General features: G+C 38.3%; 1 protein-coding gene across 1 annotated transcript in view; it reads right to left on the bottom strand.

Moving 5' to 3' along the window:
* Window positions 1–18,877, bottom strand: part of TTC27 (tetratricopeptide repeat domain 27) — a 293,427-nt gene that overhangs the window by 211,684 nt on the left and 62,866 nt on the right. Inside the window, exon 6 of the mRNA XM_075203668.1 lies at window positions 16,986–17,088. Coding sequence (XP_075059769.1) covers window positions 16,986–17,088 — 103 coding nt within the window. The remainder of the gene's footprint in view (window positions 1–16,985; window positions 17,089–18,877) is intronic.

Raw genomic sequence — 18,877 nt, 5'->3', positions numbered from 1 at the left:
AGCACCCGAAGGAAACCCACGCAATCACAGGGAGAACATACAAACTCTTCACAGATAAGGCCATGGTCGGGAATTGAACTCATGACCCCAGTGCTGTAAGGCAGAAGTGTTAACCACTGAGCCACCGTGCTGCCCTATCCATCTGTTTTACTGATGCTGAGAATGTCTCTACTTTCTAATCATTTCCTTCATGACATAAAATAGAACCTGAAGATTTGGTAAACTCATGCTGGTGTGATTTAAATACCACTGTAAGACATTTAGTGACTGAAAAAGATGTTTTGCTGCTATTCAGAGCATTATCGTGAGCTTGGATTATTGCAAATGGATTTATTAGTAAATAGATTGCAATGATCCAATACAATCTGAATGCATCACCTTTTCTAGATTGGCTGATCATCTTTCACATGTGCCATTAGGGGTTTCAGGCCAATATAAATTTCTACCATGCTAGATCAAATCCAATTTGACTGTATTTAATAAGGTAAATTCTGATGGCCTAGGATGAGGCCGCAGATTGTAGAATGGTTGGTCAATGTTACTGCATTGGGCATTTCAAATATAATGTACTACATATACATTTCTTTGCATATTGGAAAATATATTTCTTTGTTTATAGGAAAATACATTTTTCAGAGGAGGGGGAGTGTAACTCCCATTTAAAGTTTTATATAATCAAAGTGGCAAAGTGCTTCACAAAATAACAGGTTTGTAAGGGTCTTTTCACCATAGATATTTTGCTGTGTGTACAAAACTGAAGACATAACAAAAAGTTAAATTTTTCTATCTTTCAAAACACATGACAAAAAGTCAGATACTATATCCAAATAAATGTATGACTGGAGACAAGCTGGTGGGGATAATAGCTTCTAAACTAATTGTCAACTTAGAGAAAGGCAAGGTTCATGTAAGGAGAAAGAATCATTTTACTGTTTCCATGGTAAGTTGACTTGAAAAGTCTTGAAATTATAGTACATAATCTTGAGCACTGAGGTGCAAAATGTGATACCCTATTCCCCACCTCAGCATGATCATATGATTTCTGAATAAAAACCTTCATTCATATGTTTCTTTCTAACAATTATATTGGTTGGCAGATCAATATAAAAATTAGAAAATTTAAGATTACAATCTGAGGCAAAAATATATTTTACATTAGACAGCTCTGATAGCTAAATGAAAAGTAGGAGGAACACATTATATTAATTGGATGTATGTATGGTGGTACAATCAAAGCCCAAAGAGGTATTTTAACAGCTTTTATACCCAAACTGACAGAGGAACAAAAGTGCTCAAGACACTTGGATAGGTTCTATCATAACCATGAATCAACTTGCTTTACAACAACTTGCTTTACAACTCGGTATCAATTTAAAATTAAGTCGTTTTAACCTGTTCCTGAGCACTGTCTGTACTATTCATTAAATTGATGGCAAGGCAAGTCCAGGCAGCTGTAGGTGAGATATGTTGTAGATCTTTCTCTATTTGTTACCACCGATAGATCCAGTGTAACCTGGATCTAATAATGTATGCATTTTTTTCTCTATTGCCTGTGTGATGTTTATAAGATAATATATTTGCTTCAATATCCTAAAATTAGAAAGCCCCATCTGCACCCTTAACCAAAAAACAGAAACTGGGGGGCAAATTTATTCCAAATGCCACAGTTATAGACCCTCTGCACAAGTGATTTTAGCCTTTTGACTTATTGCCTTTTCTATATTAATCTACATGTATACTTTTCTCTCCCAATAAACTGAAACTATTTATTTATTGATATGCCTATATCATCCTCTCTCAAGGATGCTCCTTTGAATAACTGTTATCATATTCACAAAACAAGACAAAAAGGTTATTATTTTTGGGGCACACCTTAAGGATTATCAGAAGAAAACTTACTGGTCAGTGCACTGTAAAAATGAAAGATTTCATCCTGTGACCTTTTGCCTTTATAACAAATATGTCATAATTGTAAACTAATACAGTTTCATATAGTAAAGTATTTCTGGACATTGCAGATATCACTTGATCCAAAGGCAAAATTAATATTATGTATTTTTGTTAAAAAAATAAGTCGATTGATTCATGTAACCTAATAACTGTATTTCTACACAGGGAATGTCCTTAAGTATTCCTGATATGATTGAATAATAAGACACTAATGTCTCTCAGGGGAGAAGAGTTAAATAAAATAAAAGAGAAACTATTTTGAGGCTACCTTGAGGGAAAATATGTTTTGTACTTGCTGACCTGGAAATATGAAGTGAGTGGCAGTCACCTTAATTACTTTCTACTGAGACAGACTGGCTGGGTTCCTTAGGATATAAACTTACAATAACATAGTAAGACAAGGATGTGGGAGACTAGTGCCATTATAATGATGTCATCACCACACGAGGCCAACCAGAAATCCTACTAACCACAAAGCTTTCAAGTGAGTGCCGCCAACAGTCCTGAAATGTGAAGTAAGTACTGGAACACATAAGTGTTTAAGCTTGCAGATGCCTGATAAAAACAAAGGGATATGTGGGGAGCGGGATTTTCTATACTTATCAACTTTTAGAGATCCAACTAATTACATAAGGACACGTGTTTTTCTAGGATATGATCAGCAAGCTATTTTTAATAGTTGCCTACACTGGGCAGCCACTTTAAGTTTAATATTCAAGCCATATTCTCATTTCACTAGGGGCTAGTGACATTCACAGTGGAATTACATAGCTACCTTCCCTGTGTGCAAGCAACAGATGCACTTAACTATTATATGTAACATTCCTTATTAACCAAACTATAATCTATTGAAAAATCCTATTCATTTTCTGCATATTTTTCACAATACAATTGTGCTCAAAACTGTATCATCATCATCAGGTATTTATATAGCGCTACTAATTCCGCAGCGCTGTGCAGAGAACTCATTCACATCAGTCCCTGCCCCATTGGAAGGGGGGGGAGGAGAGGAGAGAGAGAGATTAGGGTCAATTTTCGATAGCAGCCAATTAACCTAATAGTATGTTTTTGGAATGTGGGAGGAAACCGGAGCACCCGGAGGAAACCCATGTAAATACAGGGAGAACATACAAACTCCATACAAATAAGGCCAATGTTGGGAATTGAACTCATGTGTGTGAGGCAGAAGTGCTAACCACTAAGCCACCATGCTGCCCAATGCACCCCATAAAGAGAGACTGCATGAATTGAGCTCCCACTGGACTGCCACAAATATAATGGTGGTTCCAAACAATCACCATTGCTATTATCCTTAAAGGACACAGATAGATGAGATCTATTTTAAAGGGGTTGGTGTACCTTCCTGCATTTACCTAATTCATTCATTTAGGTGTATTGTTTATTGTATTTAAACGGGTCATTCTACCTGTCTGCATTAAAGTTGCTGCATTTAACAGCATTGTCTGGGAAATTTAAAAAAAAAAATGGTGCTTTCAGGTCTTTAGAGGATGGCATGCAATTTGGACAAGAACCTTAGATATCAATCACATGCAGCCTTCTACAGCTCATGTCCCTTTACAGATTTGTAACCTGCCTTAAGGCAAGAAAGTAGATCCGCCCCTTTAAGTATAAATGGATACTTAGGTAAGCAAATAAAATCTACCTGCCTTTGAAAACACACCTAAAAATAATCTGACACTACTAACAATAGAGTCAACATTTTACAATAGCTCCCCACAATAATTTTAGGCTAAACGAGTTGTACAGAGTTTCAAATCCCCATTCACAGCAGGATTATATCTCTATATGGTATCCATCTACTGAGCAACGCTGCAGGTTCAACGTGATTAACTGATCCAGACCAAAACATATACTATACACAAGACTGCATCGTCTTACACACAGTCGTACCAAACAAAGACTGTTTAACATAAATTGCTGTGGTGAATAAATCACAGGTACTTTTCTCTATCAAACCTGTCAAGTACAGCTCTTGAGACTCATGGTCCACTGCAACTTACATCACTGCCAAAATATCTATCATTCCTGATTTCAAGCGCAAATGTCTCCAATGGCTTGGGAATGACATAATGCTTCAGAGATAGGCAGCAGCTTATAATTCACAGCTGTGAATAATTCTTTGCTCTTTCTTCGATTCTGTATGTCAGGGTCCAGACATTTAAAAATATACCCATGTATTCTCCCAATTCTCTGCGCTCGCAGCCAAGCCTGCAGCTGAAGATCATAGTCCATCAAATAAAGCCTTTTGTGTCTTATTGTTTAGGGCCTAGTACAGTGTTTCCCAACCTGTGTATTGAGACTCGTTTATGTGTCACATTGCTAAGATATATGTGTTATTAGAATGTAGGGCTGACAGGTAAAAAATAGTTTTTAAATACATGCAAAATAATAACTAAAATTTTATCTAGATGTGAAATGTTTCAAGAATTCAGTGTTATTGCAATAATTTAACACAGATATGTGTGTGTCAAAGTGGAAGGGGGTGGGAACCACAGATCTAGTATTATTTAGAGTTGGACTAAAATCCATCTGTGGTGCTTAAATATACGCACGTCTGAACTGTGCCTGCGAACTAAAATGTGCATAGTGCCCGTTAGATTTGACTATATATTAGACTTGCGACGCCTTATATCTGCAGCAGCAAGGAGGCGGGCAAGCGATAGATGGGTAGACTAAGGGCAGGTATACGTAAGTGAAGCCTGCCCCTTATTATTGTGACTTCTGCCTTTATAACACTGTCAAACCGCATCTTTACACTATAGTTTGGCAAAATTATACACATCTGTATGTTCTAATATACACTTGACATAGAAATACGGCTGTGTTTTAATTCAGGCATGTCTTGAGATTCCGAACTTGCAATGCAAAATACACATGTGCAACCACAATTTTTGAGACCAATAGTTTTTCACATATTTCCGGGCGCAAAATTCGTCAAACAATAAATCAGACCATATTCTCTAAGCTACAGCTAGTGTGTCACACATCATGATATTAAGGCCACGGCACAAGTGCTGGAGTGGTCAGCTTCTAGCACTTCATTTGTTGATGAAATAATTGGAAAAAGTTTTACTGATAAAATTAGAAATATCTACCAGTGTGCAACCTCATGTCACATACCATGATTAGTAGCTTATTTGATAATAATACACAGGTATGAAAAAATACTTCAGAGCAGTCAGCGCACAAACCACAAGCAGTTTTATATGGGGATGTGATGAGGATAAAACTGTTTGTAAGACGTGTCCTTGCTATAAGAGATATATGTCCCTCAACTGTCACCCTCTATAGTGGCAATTTTTTCTTTCATTATCATCACCATCTATTTATTTATATAGCACCACCAATTCCGCAGCGCTGCACAGAGAACTCACTCACATCAGTCCCTGCCGCACTGGAGCTTAGAATCTAGGTCCCCTAACATACATGTATGTATATTCCTGTTAGAAAAGGTCTTAATGTATAAAAATACAGACCAACTTACAGTTAGCAGGTGGTAGGACAAAGCACGTGGTATTTGTCATCCACCTGTAAAAACACAAAAAAAGCCATGTGCACTGCACTGGCAACTTTCATAGCAGTCAATGATCTTTACATGAGCTTCCCTCGTAAGGAAGGCTCATCTCCATTCCATTTTTCACAGGCATATGGAATTACATGTAGCTTTGCTCTGTCTGTAACTTCTCACTCCAATCTTGAGCCTATAAGACCACAACCAGCGAGGAAAAGTATGCTGCACACACCACAGCCACAAACTTATGACAAGGCCGAGTGTAAGCCCCTAGGTTCTAAACACATTTGCTAAATGCCAGACCACTATGACTGACACACTTACATCTAAAATAGAAGAGTTCAGAACAAATATAACGTATGTGAAACACTGGATTAATGAAGGAGAGAATTACCTTCTTTGGGTAGATCTGTGGATTCTGGAGAACAATACAAGTCTCTTAGTACTTGGGGAAATGCAGATGATTTTGAATACCGACTCGGGTGCAAAAGTATCATGATCCTCACCTACCTGAAAAACAGTGACCCTGAGGTCATTTTAGAGGACTGGCTTCCTAAAATGTTGGCACCTCTGCAATAGCAGCTCAGATGATGACTGAGCGGACACATCACATCACATGGCACCACTACCCCATTGTAAGACTCTGCCAGACCATTACTTTGGTAGTTCCCCAACTTGAGGTATCAGATTAGTATTCAATTCTCCCTCTACCCAGACAATCCTTCTGTTTTAGAGTAGCAAAGAAGCACTGTTCTGGGTATAAAATGGCAACTCCAAAATAGGGGCCTGATCCTTCAAGACTCTGTGGATTACAGTTTAAGGAAACCTCTTTCCTCCCCAGACTCCATGACAGCCTTAATGAATCGGTAAATCCTTGGTCAGCTAAGCAGAGAGAGAGGAAAAGGAAACACCTTCTGAAGGAACCTGGTGTGGTTCCTCCTTCCTTCTGTGTCTTTTTCGGTCTCTTCAGCTGAGGAAGTCTCCAAGAAGAACTAGCGTAATTAAAATTATACTTCTTTCCCAGCTACTGTATGTAATAGTCCACTTTCCTCATTGGCTACCACAGCTATTTTTAGTCAAATGTATTCTATATTTTTATATAATGGTCTGCAGCTGCGCCCAGTGCACTTATTAGCTAATGTCAGAACTCCAGAATTTGGCATCATGGGCAAGTACAGGTAAAGGGACAAGGAGAAGATCCAAAATGTAATCTATTGGGAATGACCGGTAAATGGCCTCCTCTTTAAAGTAATACTAACATCCCCTAAAACATTCATCTACACTGAAACAATAATTACCCAATTAAAACTTGGCAGAATGGAGTACTGTTGTCTTACCAGCAACTGCTAACAAAAATACACACACCTAAATCAACATTTTGCGTCTACAATTTTGTTAAGTCATTCGGACACAATTGGACACGAGAGGGATCCAGAAAGGGCCCTCCCCACTAGAAACTATACTATTTGTATGACAACAGACAAAATTAACTTCCCTACTGTACAATAATTTTCCTTTAGCTAGCCTCCAGGACTGGCAGCCCTCCGGCAGAAGTGGCAAGATGTCATAGGTAATACTGAAGAAGTGAAGTGGCTAGAGGTACTAGATTATACCTTTGCAGTATCACTCAGTGCAAAGAATACTTTATGGCACTTGTTATCCAATATTGCAGGGCTGGAAAATTCTACTTGACAACATGCTTCTGCATCTTACATACATACATATTCAAAAGGTTACAATAGTCAAATCTGAGACAGCATGGGGTTAATGGAGGGTTTAAACTACCTCAACCACTGTAACCATGCACTTTACTTGTATTGCTAACCAGGGTGATGTTCTTCACTATGCCATTATTGTGTTACTTGGATCTGATATGTAAAGCACTATCCCTCAAAAAGCCCCTGAGCAAGTTAAAAAAAGTAATTTTAAATGAACTAGCTTATGCAAGAAAATATATCTGAATGTTCACTAAATTACCATTTCAAGTTAGATATTCAAAAGTGGAAATATGTATTTCTTCCTAAGGTTAGGATGATTTTAATACATTTCTTTCCAAATAAGTTGTGGAAGAATTATTCCTAGAAATGGAGTTGATCTCCATTTAGAAAAAGTATACAAAGCGTGATTTATAACATAGAAATTGATTTATCTCCATTACTACACCCAGCTGCTTCATACTATTGCCCAAAACCCTATAACTATATATTTAAAGAATTACTTTAGCAGAATTCAAGTCATCTTTTCAGTATCCAGTAAACATCTATACATTCATTAAAGGTCCTTAATACCACAATACTAGAAAGCATAAAGGTAAACTACGCAATTCATTCTTTCCTTGACTTTTCCCCCGCAGCTCTGACTAAAAGTAAAGTGGGATTGCATAACTGTCCTTTCCTCCACTACAGACAGAAAAACCCAAGTCCAACAACTCTAGGACACGGTCTTAATAGAAAATGATAAAGGATAATGTATTTCACATTAGATATAATTGTTGTGATAAGAATGGTTTGACCCTGTGTATGAATTCGCCAATCTGCAGCCTGTTCAGGGCATTTCTGCTGCCTTGGACACTAGCCAACCAAGCTATATACTATCCATGTTCTAGAATTATGTAATTCAGAGACAGTCGATCCTTTTAAGAGGTAGATGCTTCTTCTGAACTATATAACTGAAATTACAATGGACACATTCAAAGACATGTAAACACATCAATTATTAAATAATCAACCCACCTGTCACCTATCTCCCAACTAGCATGGCACAGGTTTGAGAGATAACAAGGGTATGTCCAGATGAAACACTAGAACACCCTTATATTTATTGTGTGATCTATACAGTGTTATATAATTTATTACAGAATTAACACATAAATAGGATATCCAGTCCGGAACAAGTGAAAAAAAAAAAAAAGGCTACCACGATTAAAAAAAACTTCATTTAAAGAAGAGAGTTTATAGCAGTGGCCAGAACTAGGCAGATGAATACGAAAAAAAATTCTCTTTAGTGCGGTTTGTAAACCATTTCATCTGAAACAGGTTGATACAGAGATGTCTGGAAACCATCCCCTATCACCAGTTGAAATACATTTGCATTGTGTGGTTTTAATAATCTACTAGGAAAAGTTTTTACAGCAGATTCATTTATGTCATTGCCATGTGCTAGCTGGTTAGCAAATAACAGTCACAGGACAGTTGTTTTTAAACCAAGGGAGACTGTATAATTGATCATTTTATTCAGTAACAGGATATTTGATTTACTTTGTAATATTGAGTGCAATAAAGAATATACTGTAAGCTTATTTTGATAATGGCATGATTGATATCCCCTATTGAACATTAAAAGGTTGCAAGTCACCAAAGAATTATGTAGGAAAATAATGCAACTTGACATAACATAAGAAATTTCAAATAGTAGGGAAATTAAAGCGGTTGTATTCTCCTGCGGTATGAAAAATGTTCAAAAGTACAATAATTAATGAAAACACACAGTAATATAAACCAGGACTTGCAGTGCTAAGAAACTGAATTCCACATATACGAACACGCTCCCAACTGCCGTGACTGAGGTGATCTGCTGTATGAGCTCACACGATTCCAGCCCGCAGTCTCTCTTTACCTATCACACAGGTTATAGACCTACTGAATCGCCCCCAAACGGCGCTCACACACTTCAGGTTTGCCACCACCTACTGAATATGGGCAATAGGACCCCCAATATACTGTCCCACAGTGGCACACAAGGCTTCTAGCTGCTCACAGACTAGCAAGACCAACACCAGCAAGCAAAGAGTTAACTCTTCACACCTCAAGACTGTTACACAAATGTAAATGCAAGTGCACACACAGCTTGTTAATCAAACATATCAACAAATCACACCCTGGCATTCAAGGGGTTAACTTGGCCGAGCTATTTGCTTCTTAACAGGCTAATGGATTCATTAGAGTATCAAGGACGCAACATATTAAATTATAGATTTCATATACAAAAGTACAGGGCATACAGATATAAAAAATAATGAACAATTATTAGATTGACATTACAAGCAAACAGTTTAAAATAAAAGGGGTTACATTCAGAATAGCACTTACTTGAGTTGCATAATCTGTGCCATGGGAAATTGGCTAGGAAGATGGACAGCTTATCAATGTGAATTGATTTCCCAAAAAAGTCTGACAATTTTCTGTAACTGGTCTCAGTTTTTTAAAGACACATCCAGACCTGTCTCCACCCCCAGGGGTTGTGTCTATGATACTTTTTTTTAATTACCATTTGCATGTTGCCTGATTTAATACCCAATTCTACAATGTGACCTAACTTCTTAGTGGAGCGTCACACAGACCCAATTTTAGTATTAATAAATCCCTTATGACTTTGCCCATCTTTTGATACCAAACATGATGAAATTGTGACACCGTGACATACCTTTTCCAAAGATAAGTGATTTTAGCTGTTCTCGGATACCACCCGTACCTGTCATTCACAACCCTGGTGTGATTTCTCCTCCTCAGTATGGAGTGCCACCCGGATTTCCAAAAATATGACCTATGAAGACATTTTCCTTTGGAGCTCATATTTCTATATACCTGTATAGGCCTTCAAAATGCTGGCTAGGGCTGCAAGGATGTCTAGCTGTGACCGGCCCCACAAAGTCTATTCAGGAGTCCAAAAACAAACTTGTATCAGGATATATTTCACAGCAAGAGCCCTTTGAAGCTGCCATAGGTGACACTCCTATGTTCTCACACTGGAATGTGCAAAGCCCTTCAATACATTTACATCAGACTTTCTGTCCTCACATTTTACACTGTAGTAGCTAAACCTTTCAATGGATTCGTTTGATATACCATATTTACACTGCAGTTATGATTTATCCCTTACAAATAACTGTATGTTCTCTATGTTCACAACACTACACTTTGTCACATAGAAATAAGCTGGGGAAGGAGATATTACCATGCTGATCTGTCCTCATCTGGTTATACACTGTGACCCCTCGCCTCCCCCACCAACTCTGTACTCGAGTGAATAGAGCTAATTCAAAGAAAGACTGACAGCACTGACAGATCCACCACTAGAAGCAGTTCTGTTGAGCATTAACATATATTTTTCAGCATCTATTCAATCACAAACAGCAGGTATCCTGAGAAAGAAATCATAATGGAATTACGTTTATGGGGGAGGGAAACAAATTTAAATAAGGATGCTCCAAAGGTAATGACATGTTTTTTAAAAGTCCAATTAATTACCCACAAATAAAGTACATGCTCAAAAGAAGACTTCTATTGAGTTCCATGAAAACAGATCACGGCTTCAGGAAAAAAGGGTGAGGTATGGGGAACCCCCCCCCCACCCTATTTTCTATATGGGACAGGTATCAGAACATACCATACCGCTACTTCAGTTTTGATGGCACAACTATCAAAATCCATTCATTCACGTTTTCCATTTTGCCATGAGTTTGCACGTTCTGAATAAGCAGCAAATTCAAAAATCAGAAATTATTTATATATCTACATATGGGTTTCCGAAACTTTTACTTTTATTTATTTCCCTATCTGTTGCTTCCTTTATTTTATACTAAGGAGGAGAGAATAAGAATACCTAGCTACATGCCTCATATCTTGCCTTTTTGCTGTCTCTATTTAATTTAAGCACTTCAATTTTCCATAATACTTTCAAACAATGTAAAGGGTCTGTTTGCTGAATCCATATAGTCGAATATTATATAAGTAAAATGAGTGTATCAAGCTTTATACAGAACATACAGAAAATGAGTCCTACTTACCAAGCAGATATTTAACTAAAAAATCTACTGAATTACATCAAGTAAATTACAAAACTGCAGCTTATATTGAATAGACAAACTTGACAATAGTTTACATAAAGACAGAAATGGTGTACAAACCACTGTTCTACTTGCATCATCTACAAATAAACCTCTCCTTTTCTGGGGCACTGACTTCTAGATATGCCATTAACATGATGGCCTTCACAGTCAATGCTTTGCTTTCTAGGGATTCAGAATCCTTTGTCTTCAATGCTGAGACGAGGTTCCAGCCACAGACTGTTTCTCACTCCTTATCAGTAATGGGCTCCTGCTCATCGTGTGAACTGCAATAGAGGCACCTCTCCGGAATCAATTAAAAATGGGACAGCTTTAAGCAACTCCACAAGAACAAATATGGAAGTAAGCCATTTTATTTCTGGAGTATATATCTTCTACACTAACTTCTGGCTATGTAAAACATAGCAGTCTTTTAAATTAAGACATTGCCTATATTATACTCAATGGAAGGCATGACCAGAAATCAGTTCTCAGAGTGGGATACATTTGTTTCTAAGGAGCAGCGTAAATGCTCCATAATAGTGTTCACTGTATCTGTGATGGTCCATCTCTATGTCCCATGTAATCAGCTGATTTTAATCTAACACTCAAGTTCAAGTCCAACAAAGTTAGTAAGATGTCCTCTGACTTAGCTCTTAGCTGTTATGGAAAACATAAATGTCCCTCTTACAAAATGCTCTGACAATGTGTTTCAATACACAGTAGCTTTACCATTCTACGTCTAGTAAGATCCCACCGTTGTTTACTAAGCTGTTTTGCCCATCAACAGCATCTATCATCGGGATACTGCAGATCAAACGCACAAAATGAAACAGTGCCTCTAAGTTGGCCCTCCCAGAAGAAGGGATCATACAAAAAAATTACAAAACTAATAAAAATAAAATCTTCTTGGTTAATAAATGGGTGGAGTCTTTAAATTCATTTGTCATTGATTGAAGTAGAAAATAAAGTACTGTTGCATTTATATACTTCCCAGATATACTAGGACACATATATTAAGAAGATTCCAACTGAAATAAATTTTAACTGAAATCACTACAAAGTTGTTGGGGCAAAAATATATGATGCTAAACATATGTTAAACTACATTCAGCTCAATCTGAAAAATGTCTTGCCTTTTTTAATACTCTCTTGCCTCCACAATGAATAAATCAGGCAGACGGAATTCTGCGAGAACTTTGTCGAGACGAGAATTAACCCAACAGGAAAAACAATCACTGCATCAGATGAGCACATTCTCGGCCCAATGCCAAACATTCTCGCATTTGGAGCTGGGAATGAAATATGAAAAGTGAACTATTCTAAATAAAAAAACCTGGCAAGAAAACTTGCCAGGACATAGAGAGTAGCACAATAAATATCAGGAGCTTCTCTGCACATCATTATTTTGAAGAAGTGAAAAAAAAATAAAAAAAAAATATGGGATTAAAGTAATTACAAAGCAATCCATAGAACAGTCAAGTCATCACCAATTACTGTTCTACTAAGGCAGACACAGACTTTTGGGATAAATGCTTTGTGAGTTATCTGTCCAGAATGAACTATGCTTTTGTTACCATCTCTTAACTTGATCTCTCCCGCCACACGTTCTCCATCTTCCCTAATAGTATCCCAAGAGGACAGTCATAAGCTAAGATTTTCCTTTCTCTGTTTTCATTATCCACACTGGTTTAATATATCAGTTCTGTTAAATATACTACTGAAGAACTATTTCATGCTTTTTTAAACTCCCACTTTGATTACTGTAACCCTTTACTAACCAGTCACCAAAAAGTGGACTCTCCATTTTCAATGTGGCTGTTAAGCTATTTTTCATTATCTACTCTCAAAGCAGGAGATTTGCCAATATCCAATTTCTCATTCTGCTTGGATCTCTCTAGTCTCAAAGCAGAATGGGACTCGATGCTCACAGTTACTAATAAATTTTGTGACGTAAAAGTTGAGTGACTCTCTTATGCTCCCGCTATTAAAGTTTGCAAAATCAAGAAGATGTTGGCCAAAGGAGAACTTCAAGAGAAGTAAGAATACACATAAAAGTACCTTTCATAAAAAGAAAGTAAAACATGAAGTGCACTTTATGAAACATTGTCACGAGAGTCGCGAGCCGCGGCGGTACTCACAGCCGCCGCGGCTCACTTCCTGTGCCCTCTGGCGTCCCGGCCGTCACCTTGATGACCGGGACGTCATTTCCAGTTCCTGCCCGGCCGTTGCTGAGGCAACGGCCGGTCGCTTCTCCTCTGGCGCTGCGTCCCGGCGGTACTGGTAGCCGGGCGCATGCGCGCAAAATAACACAGCCTGTGGGCTGATTAATTTAATTAATACTGGGGGCTGTGTGGGACTCAGAGCTAGGCTCTGATTGGTGGCTTTTGGTATTTAAGGCAGTGAGGACTGCAGCCTCACTGCCGGTTATAGATTCTGTTGCCAGTCTGCTGACCTGCTTTGCTCCTTGCTCCTGTCCTTTGGATATTGTGTTTGATAGCCCGTGTATGACCCCTTGCCTGGATTTGGACCCTGCCTGTGTTTCTTGCGACCCCGACCTCTGGCATGTTTACCGACCTTCCTGTTTGCTCGTGACCCTTGACCTCGGCTTGTGTATTGGATTCCTTGCCTGCTGCCGGCCCTCGACCCTTGCCTGGACTTCACTCCGCTTTCCTGGGTTCTCCCTAGTCGGTACGCACTTTACGACCCTCTGCTGGTCTGCGGCCAAGTCTGTCCCCACCACTAGGGGCTCCAGTGAACACCTGACTGGCAGAGCAGACTCCGGGTTGTGCTGTGCCGGCTAGAGGGGTTCCTAACAACGAGGAAAAGCAAATTACATTTTTCCTTTTCAAAAAACTTAAGTATTGTCTGCAGATATTTCTCTTTGTTAGACATACTATAAATTGAGTGAAATTAAAAGTGAGCCACTCTTTAAGGAGAAATATAGTACCTACACAGTTATATACAGAACATGCATATAAACAGATCAGCCACAAAATTAAAACCCCTAACAAGTGATGTGAGTAACATTGACTGTCTCACTACAATGGTATTTCTTTCAAGGAGAGGGATATATTAGGCAGCAAGTGAACAGCCATTTCTTGAAGTTGATGTGTTGCAAGCAGGAAAAATAAGAAGCGTAAAGAACTGAGCGAATTTGACAGGGGCCAAAATTGTAATTGCTAGACAACTGTTTAAGAGCATCTCCAAAACAGCAGGTCTTGTAGGGTGTTCTCTGTATACAGTGGTTAGTGCCTAACATAAGTGATCCAAGGAAGGTTAATCGGTGCACCAGTGACAGGGTTTTGTGCCATAGAAAAGTTACTGTAGCACAAATTGTTGAACGTCTTAATGCTGGCTATGATAGAAAGGTGTCAGAACACAGTGCATCACAGCTTCATTTGTATGAGGCTGCGTAGCGACATACCAGACAGAGTGCCCATGTTAACCTCTGTCCACTACCGAAAGTGTCCACAATGGGCACATGAGCATCAGAACTGCACTATGGAGCAACGGAAGAAGGTGGCCTGGTCTGATGAACCACATTTTCTTTTACATCATGTGCACGGCCAATTGCATGCGCATTGTTTACGTGGGGAAGAGATGGCACCAGGATGCACTATGGGAAGAAGGCAAGCCGGCGGAGGCAGTGTGATGCTCTGGGTAATGTTCTGCTGGGAAACCTTGGGTCCTGGCATTCATGTGGATGTTACTTTGACACGTACCACCTACCTAAACATTGTTGCAGAACAAGTACACTCCTTCATGGAAACAGTATTCCCTGATTGCAGTAGCCTCTTTCAGCAGTGTAATGTGCACTGCCACACTGCAAACAATGTTCAGGAATGGTATGAGGAACATGACAGAGTTAAAGGTGTTGACATGGGCTCCAAATTCCACAGATCTCAATTCAATGGAGCATCTGTGAGATATGCTGGAAAAACAAGTCCAAGCCATAGAGGCCTCATCTCGCAACTTAAAGGATTTGCTGCCAATGTCTTAGTGCCAGATACCATAGGACACCTTCAAAGGTCTTTTGGAGTCTACGCCTTGAGGGGTCAGAGTTGTTTTGGCGGTGCAAGGGGGATGTACACAATATTAGGCAGGTGGTTTTAATGTTGTACAAAAAGAATAAAAGATATTAGTGTATTAGCACTGACAATCGGGAGCTGCCCTCTTGTTTTCTGGATCAGATGGCTTCTGATCCATAAAGACAAAAATCAAACAATATTCAGTAAATTCGAAAGCAGAAATGGCGCTGTCGATCAACAATCTCATACTCAAACAGAATATACACAAAAAAAGTGTAATAAATAGGAACTAAAATCAAACTCTGTGTGAAAAGTATTGAAACTACAGAAACAGCAAAACTTCAAATCTACAAGATCCAAAATGTGCAACCATCTCAAAGTTTGTGCAGTCCAATTTCTAGTTGATCAAAAAGTCTGTGGATCAATTTTTCTTTTTCTTCTTTTTGAGTATAAGACTGTTGATCGGCAGCGCCATCTGTTCTTCGAATTTTATGAATATGGTTTTAATGTTGTGGCTGATTGGCGTATGTCACTGTTATATCCTGGGTGATCTGTAACAGTGATCTTTAGGAGACAAATTCAACCAATTCTCCCAATCAGCATTGTCACTGGCATACAAAACCAGCAAATGTGACATTCATGAGATACACCTGACCCCAACTCATAATCAATGGTCAATTCTACTGTTTCACAGTAGAATCAGTTTGAAGGGAACACAATAATGCATTTGTAGGCTTCCAACACCATATGTATATGATGCAGGGCTCTTATAGTTTTGAAACAGGAAACTGGTGTTACAAGACAGATGATGGCATACAATGCATGCACCAGAAGTCAGCTGTCCTCACACAAGGTAGAAATAAAAACACGTCATTTTATCAGTCAGGCAAATATGCTTCTTGTCTCTTTCATCATAAGTCAGCCTCATACTGTAATTCTGTTTTCCAATCTAAAAATAGGATTTGTTGGCAATATATATATCGCATATATCATCCTTAAGAAAATGGAAATCATAATAAAAAAATAACAGTGAAGAATACATAGATAGATATATATATATATATATATATATATATATATATATATATATATATATATATATAGACACACACACACACGTACACCATTCTCAAATCTCATAAGTTTGGACAAAGGCTATGTTTACTTTGCCCTGCAACCCTAGGCCTCTTTGGCGGCCTTCTCCCCTCAATGTCAATCTGTGTAAAATAAGAAATTCTATTCACTGATTGGTGACGCTGGACAGGAAAAATTAACAAGATCCTTTAACAAAACAAGGAGCATCTAGCCACACTTGAAACTCTATCTCCCCGGTTCCTGACCTATACGGCCTTTCCACAACCTGGACCTGTTCACAAAGTAGAGATGTACAATTATAGTCCTACACAATATTTCCATTTTCAAAAAGTGTCTTCCATTGAATATATTATATCCAAAATACATATAAGCCAATAAAAACTGGATCTGTGAGTTTTAACTTGAATATACAGCAAAGAATGTGGAGTAATATTAATTTGTTTGGTTGCTCAGACACCGATATGCAACCTTAGTACTGTGACTCGACTTCTCCCACTTCAAACTCCACTTGTGTCATCTTATTTGGAGATTATCCTGATCCGAACCCACCTACCTTCATCTATACTGGTTTGTGCCATAGCAAACAGTTCAGGAGATCGCTCCTCCAATAACAATTGGTGAATGTTTATACATCTTAGCGTCCACCATGGTAACACCTGAAAGAGAAACATATGCAATTTGATTAATGCTTAATAAAAAATAATAGCAAACAGTAAAAAAAAGATATACATATATAAATTTAAAAAAAAAGTTTAACCTGAATCATTTAGTGCTGATGAAAGCAGAGACCCATTTAACAAACAGGATCCCCTCAAGTTAAAAATAATACATTTTAAATATCTAGAGGAATCTTCTTCTTCACACACATTTCTCCTCCCCATCTAACATAGTAACGGAATGGTTAGGTTAGTGGTGAATGCTTTGTTCAAACTGTTAAAGGGCTGGACCCAAATTACACATTAAAGGATCGATTGCCATTTATGGCACAGATTTACTCCCACAAACACAGTTAAGCAAGACCAAGGAACACGTAGCTTTTCTCTATATATTCTTCTCCTCTGGAAACTGCAGGTATTTTCCTTCTTCATCTCTTCACTTCTCCTTTCTTAAAGCTTTTAATAAACTTGCAAATGGTGGTATGTTTAACCCACTTATGCTGAAATTGTATAAAAATCAAAGCTAGAGAAAACCTATAATGAGGTTTGCAACCCCTGATCTGATCCAGAAGTATCTGCAAAAACTGGCTGGACAAGATCCTTTAAAAAAGATTTTCGAAATATTCCCTCTGATTAAAGATGTTAATTTCAATTGTCATTATTTGAGAGGTGATTAACTCCATAAAGCATTAGAATTAACATATCTTAATAGGTTCCCAAGAATAGGATTCCTAGACTTTCCCTTCCCGATTGAAACAATGATCACTGAAAAGGAGAAACTTCAGCATAAAACACTCGCATATGGTAACAAAATATTATTTTTGAAAACTCTAGAAGGAAGTCGAAACCTAAAGTAAAATCATAAACCTAAGAGACGTGGGAGGGGACAATTAATCATGAACTGATAGGAAATCTTCCCAGAAGAGTTTCTTGTTTTTCTTCCAATATTAGGAATCAAGAAATGGACAACTGCACTATACCAGAGGGACTCTAGGAGCAGACCTGATGGAGAAGACGACCGATGGGTAGGAGAAAATGAATATTTTAAAAGTAATGATTTCTTTTGCTTCCCTACTAGGTACCGATATCAGGAGGGTGCACATCTGTAGCAAATGGTATCTCGGGCAAGCAACTGAATGAAATCTAAGATAACCAGAAAAAAAGAATCGACAGGAGCTAGAAACAGATGATGGAAAACCTGGATCAGATGCCAAAGATGATTGTATCTCGCTAGACTCCCGTCTTAACTTGGAAAGAGGATGACATCATATAGTCACACCAAAGTAGACACCAAAATACAGAAACTGACTAAAGAACTGAAACTTTAGATTCAAATGTTGGAGGATAATTTAGGATATTATAGAAGGGGGTAGGCCACTGCCCCACCATTTGGAGGTTTTTCCAATTGTCCACCAAAAGGGGATGGCAACGCAGGAGACAACAACAGAACAATTTCATACAAATAGATTTGCCTCTCTTGAATCTCTTCCTTTGTTGACTGGTTAATTTGGATCGAAAAAATTGAATTGCCCTAGTTAATTCCAACTGAATGATGTTTACCCTATTGGCCACCTGTTCACACACATTAGTGCATGGTAAAATTGCAATAACAAGGAGATTGTTGAGGAATATTCTCTTCCATTACACACATCTCTCCTACCCCAAGTCACATGGCAAGGAACTGGTCAGGTTAGAGGAGTATACTTTGTTCAGACTGTGTGAGGGTTGGACCCAAATTACAAATCAATGGATCGATGACCATTTCCTGCCACAGTGCTTTAGTTAGCAG

Source organism: Mixophyes fleayi, chromosome 3 (assembly GCF_038048845.1).
Source record: "Mixophyes fleayi isolate aMixFle1 chromosome 3, aMixFle1.hap1, whole genome shotgun sequence".
Taxonomy (NCBI): Eukaryota; Metazoa; Chordata; class Amphibia; order Anura; family Limnodynastidae; genus Mixophyes; species Mixophyes fleayi.
Note: the sequence above shows the minus strand (reverse complement) of the source record. Positions and strands in the feature narration are given on the sequence as shown.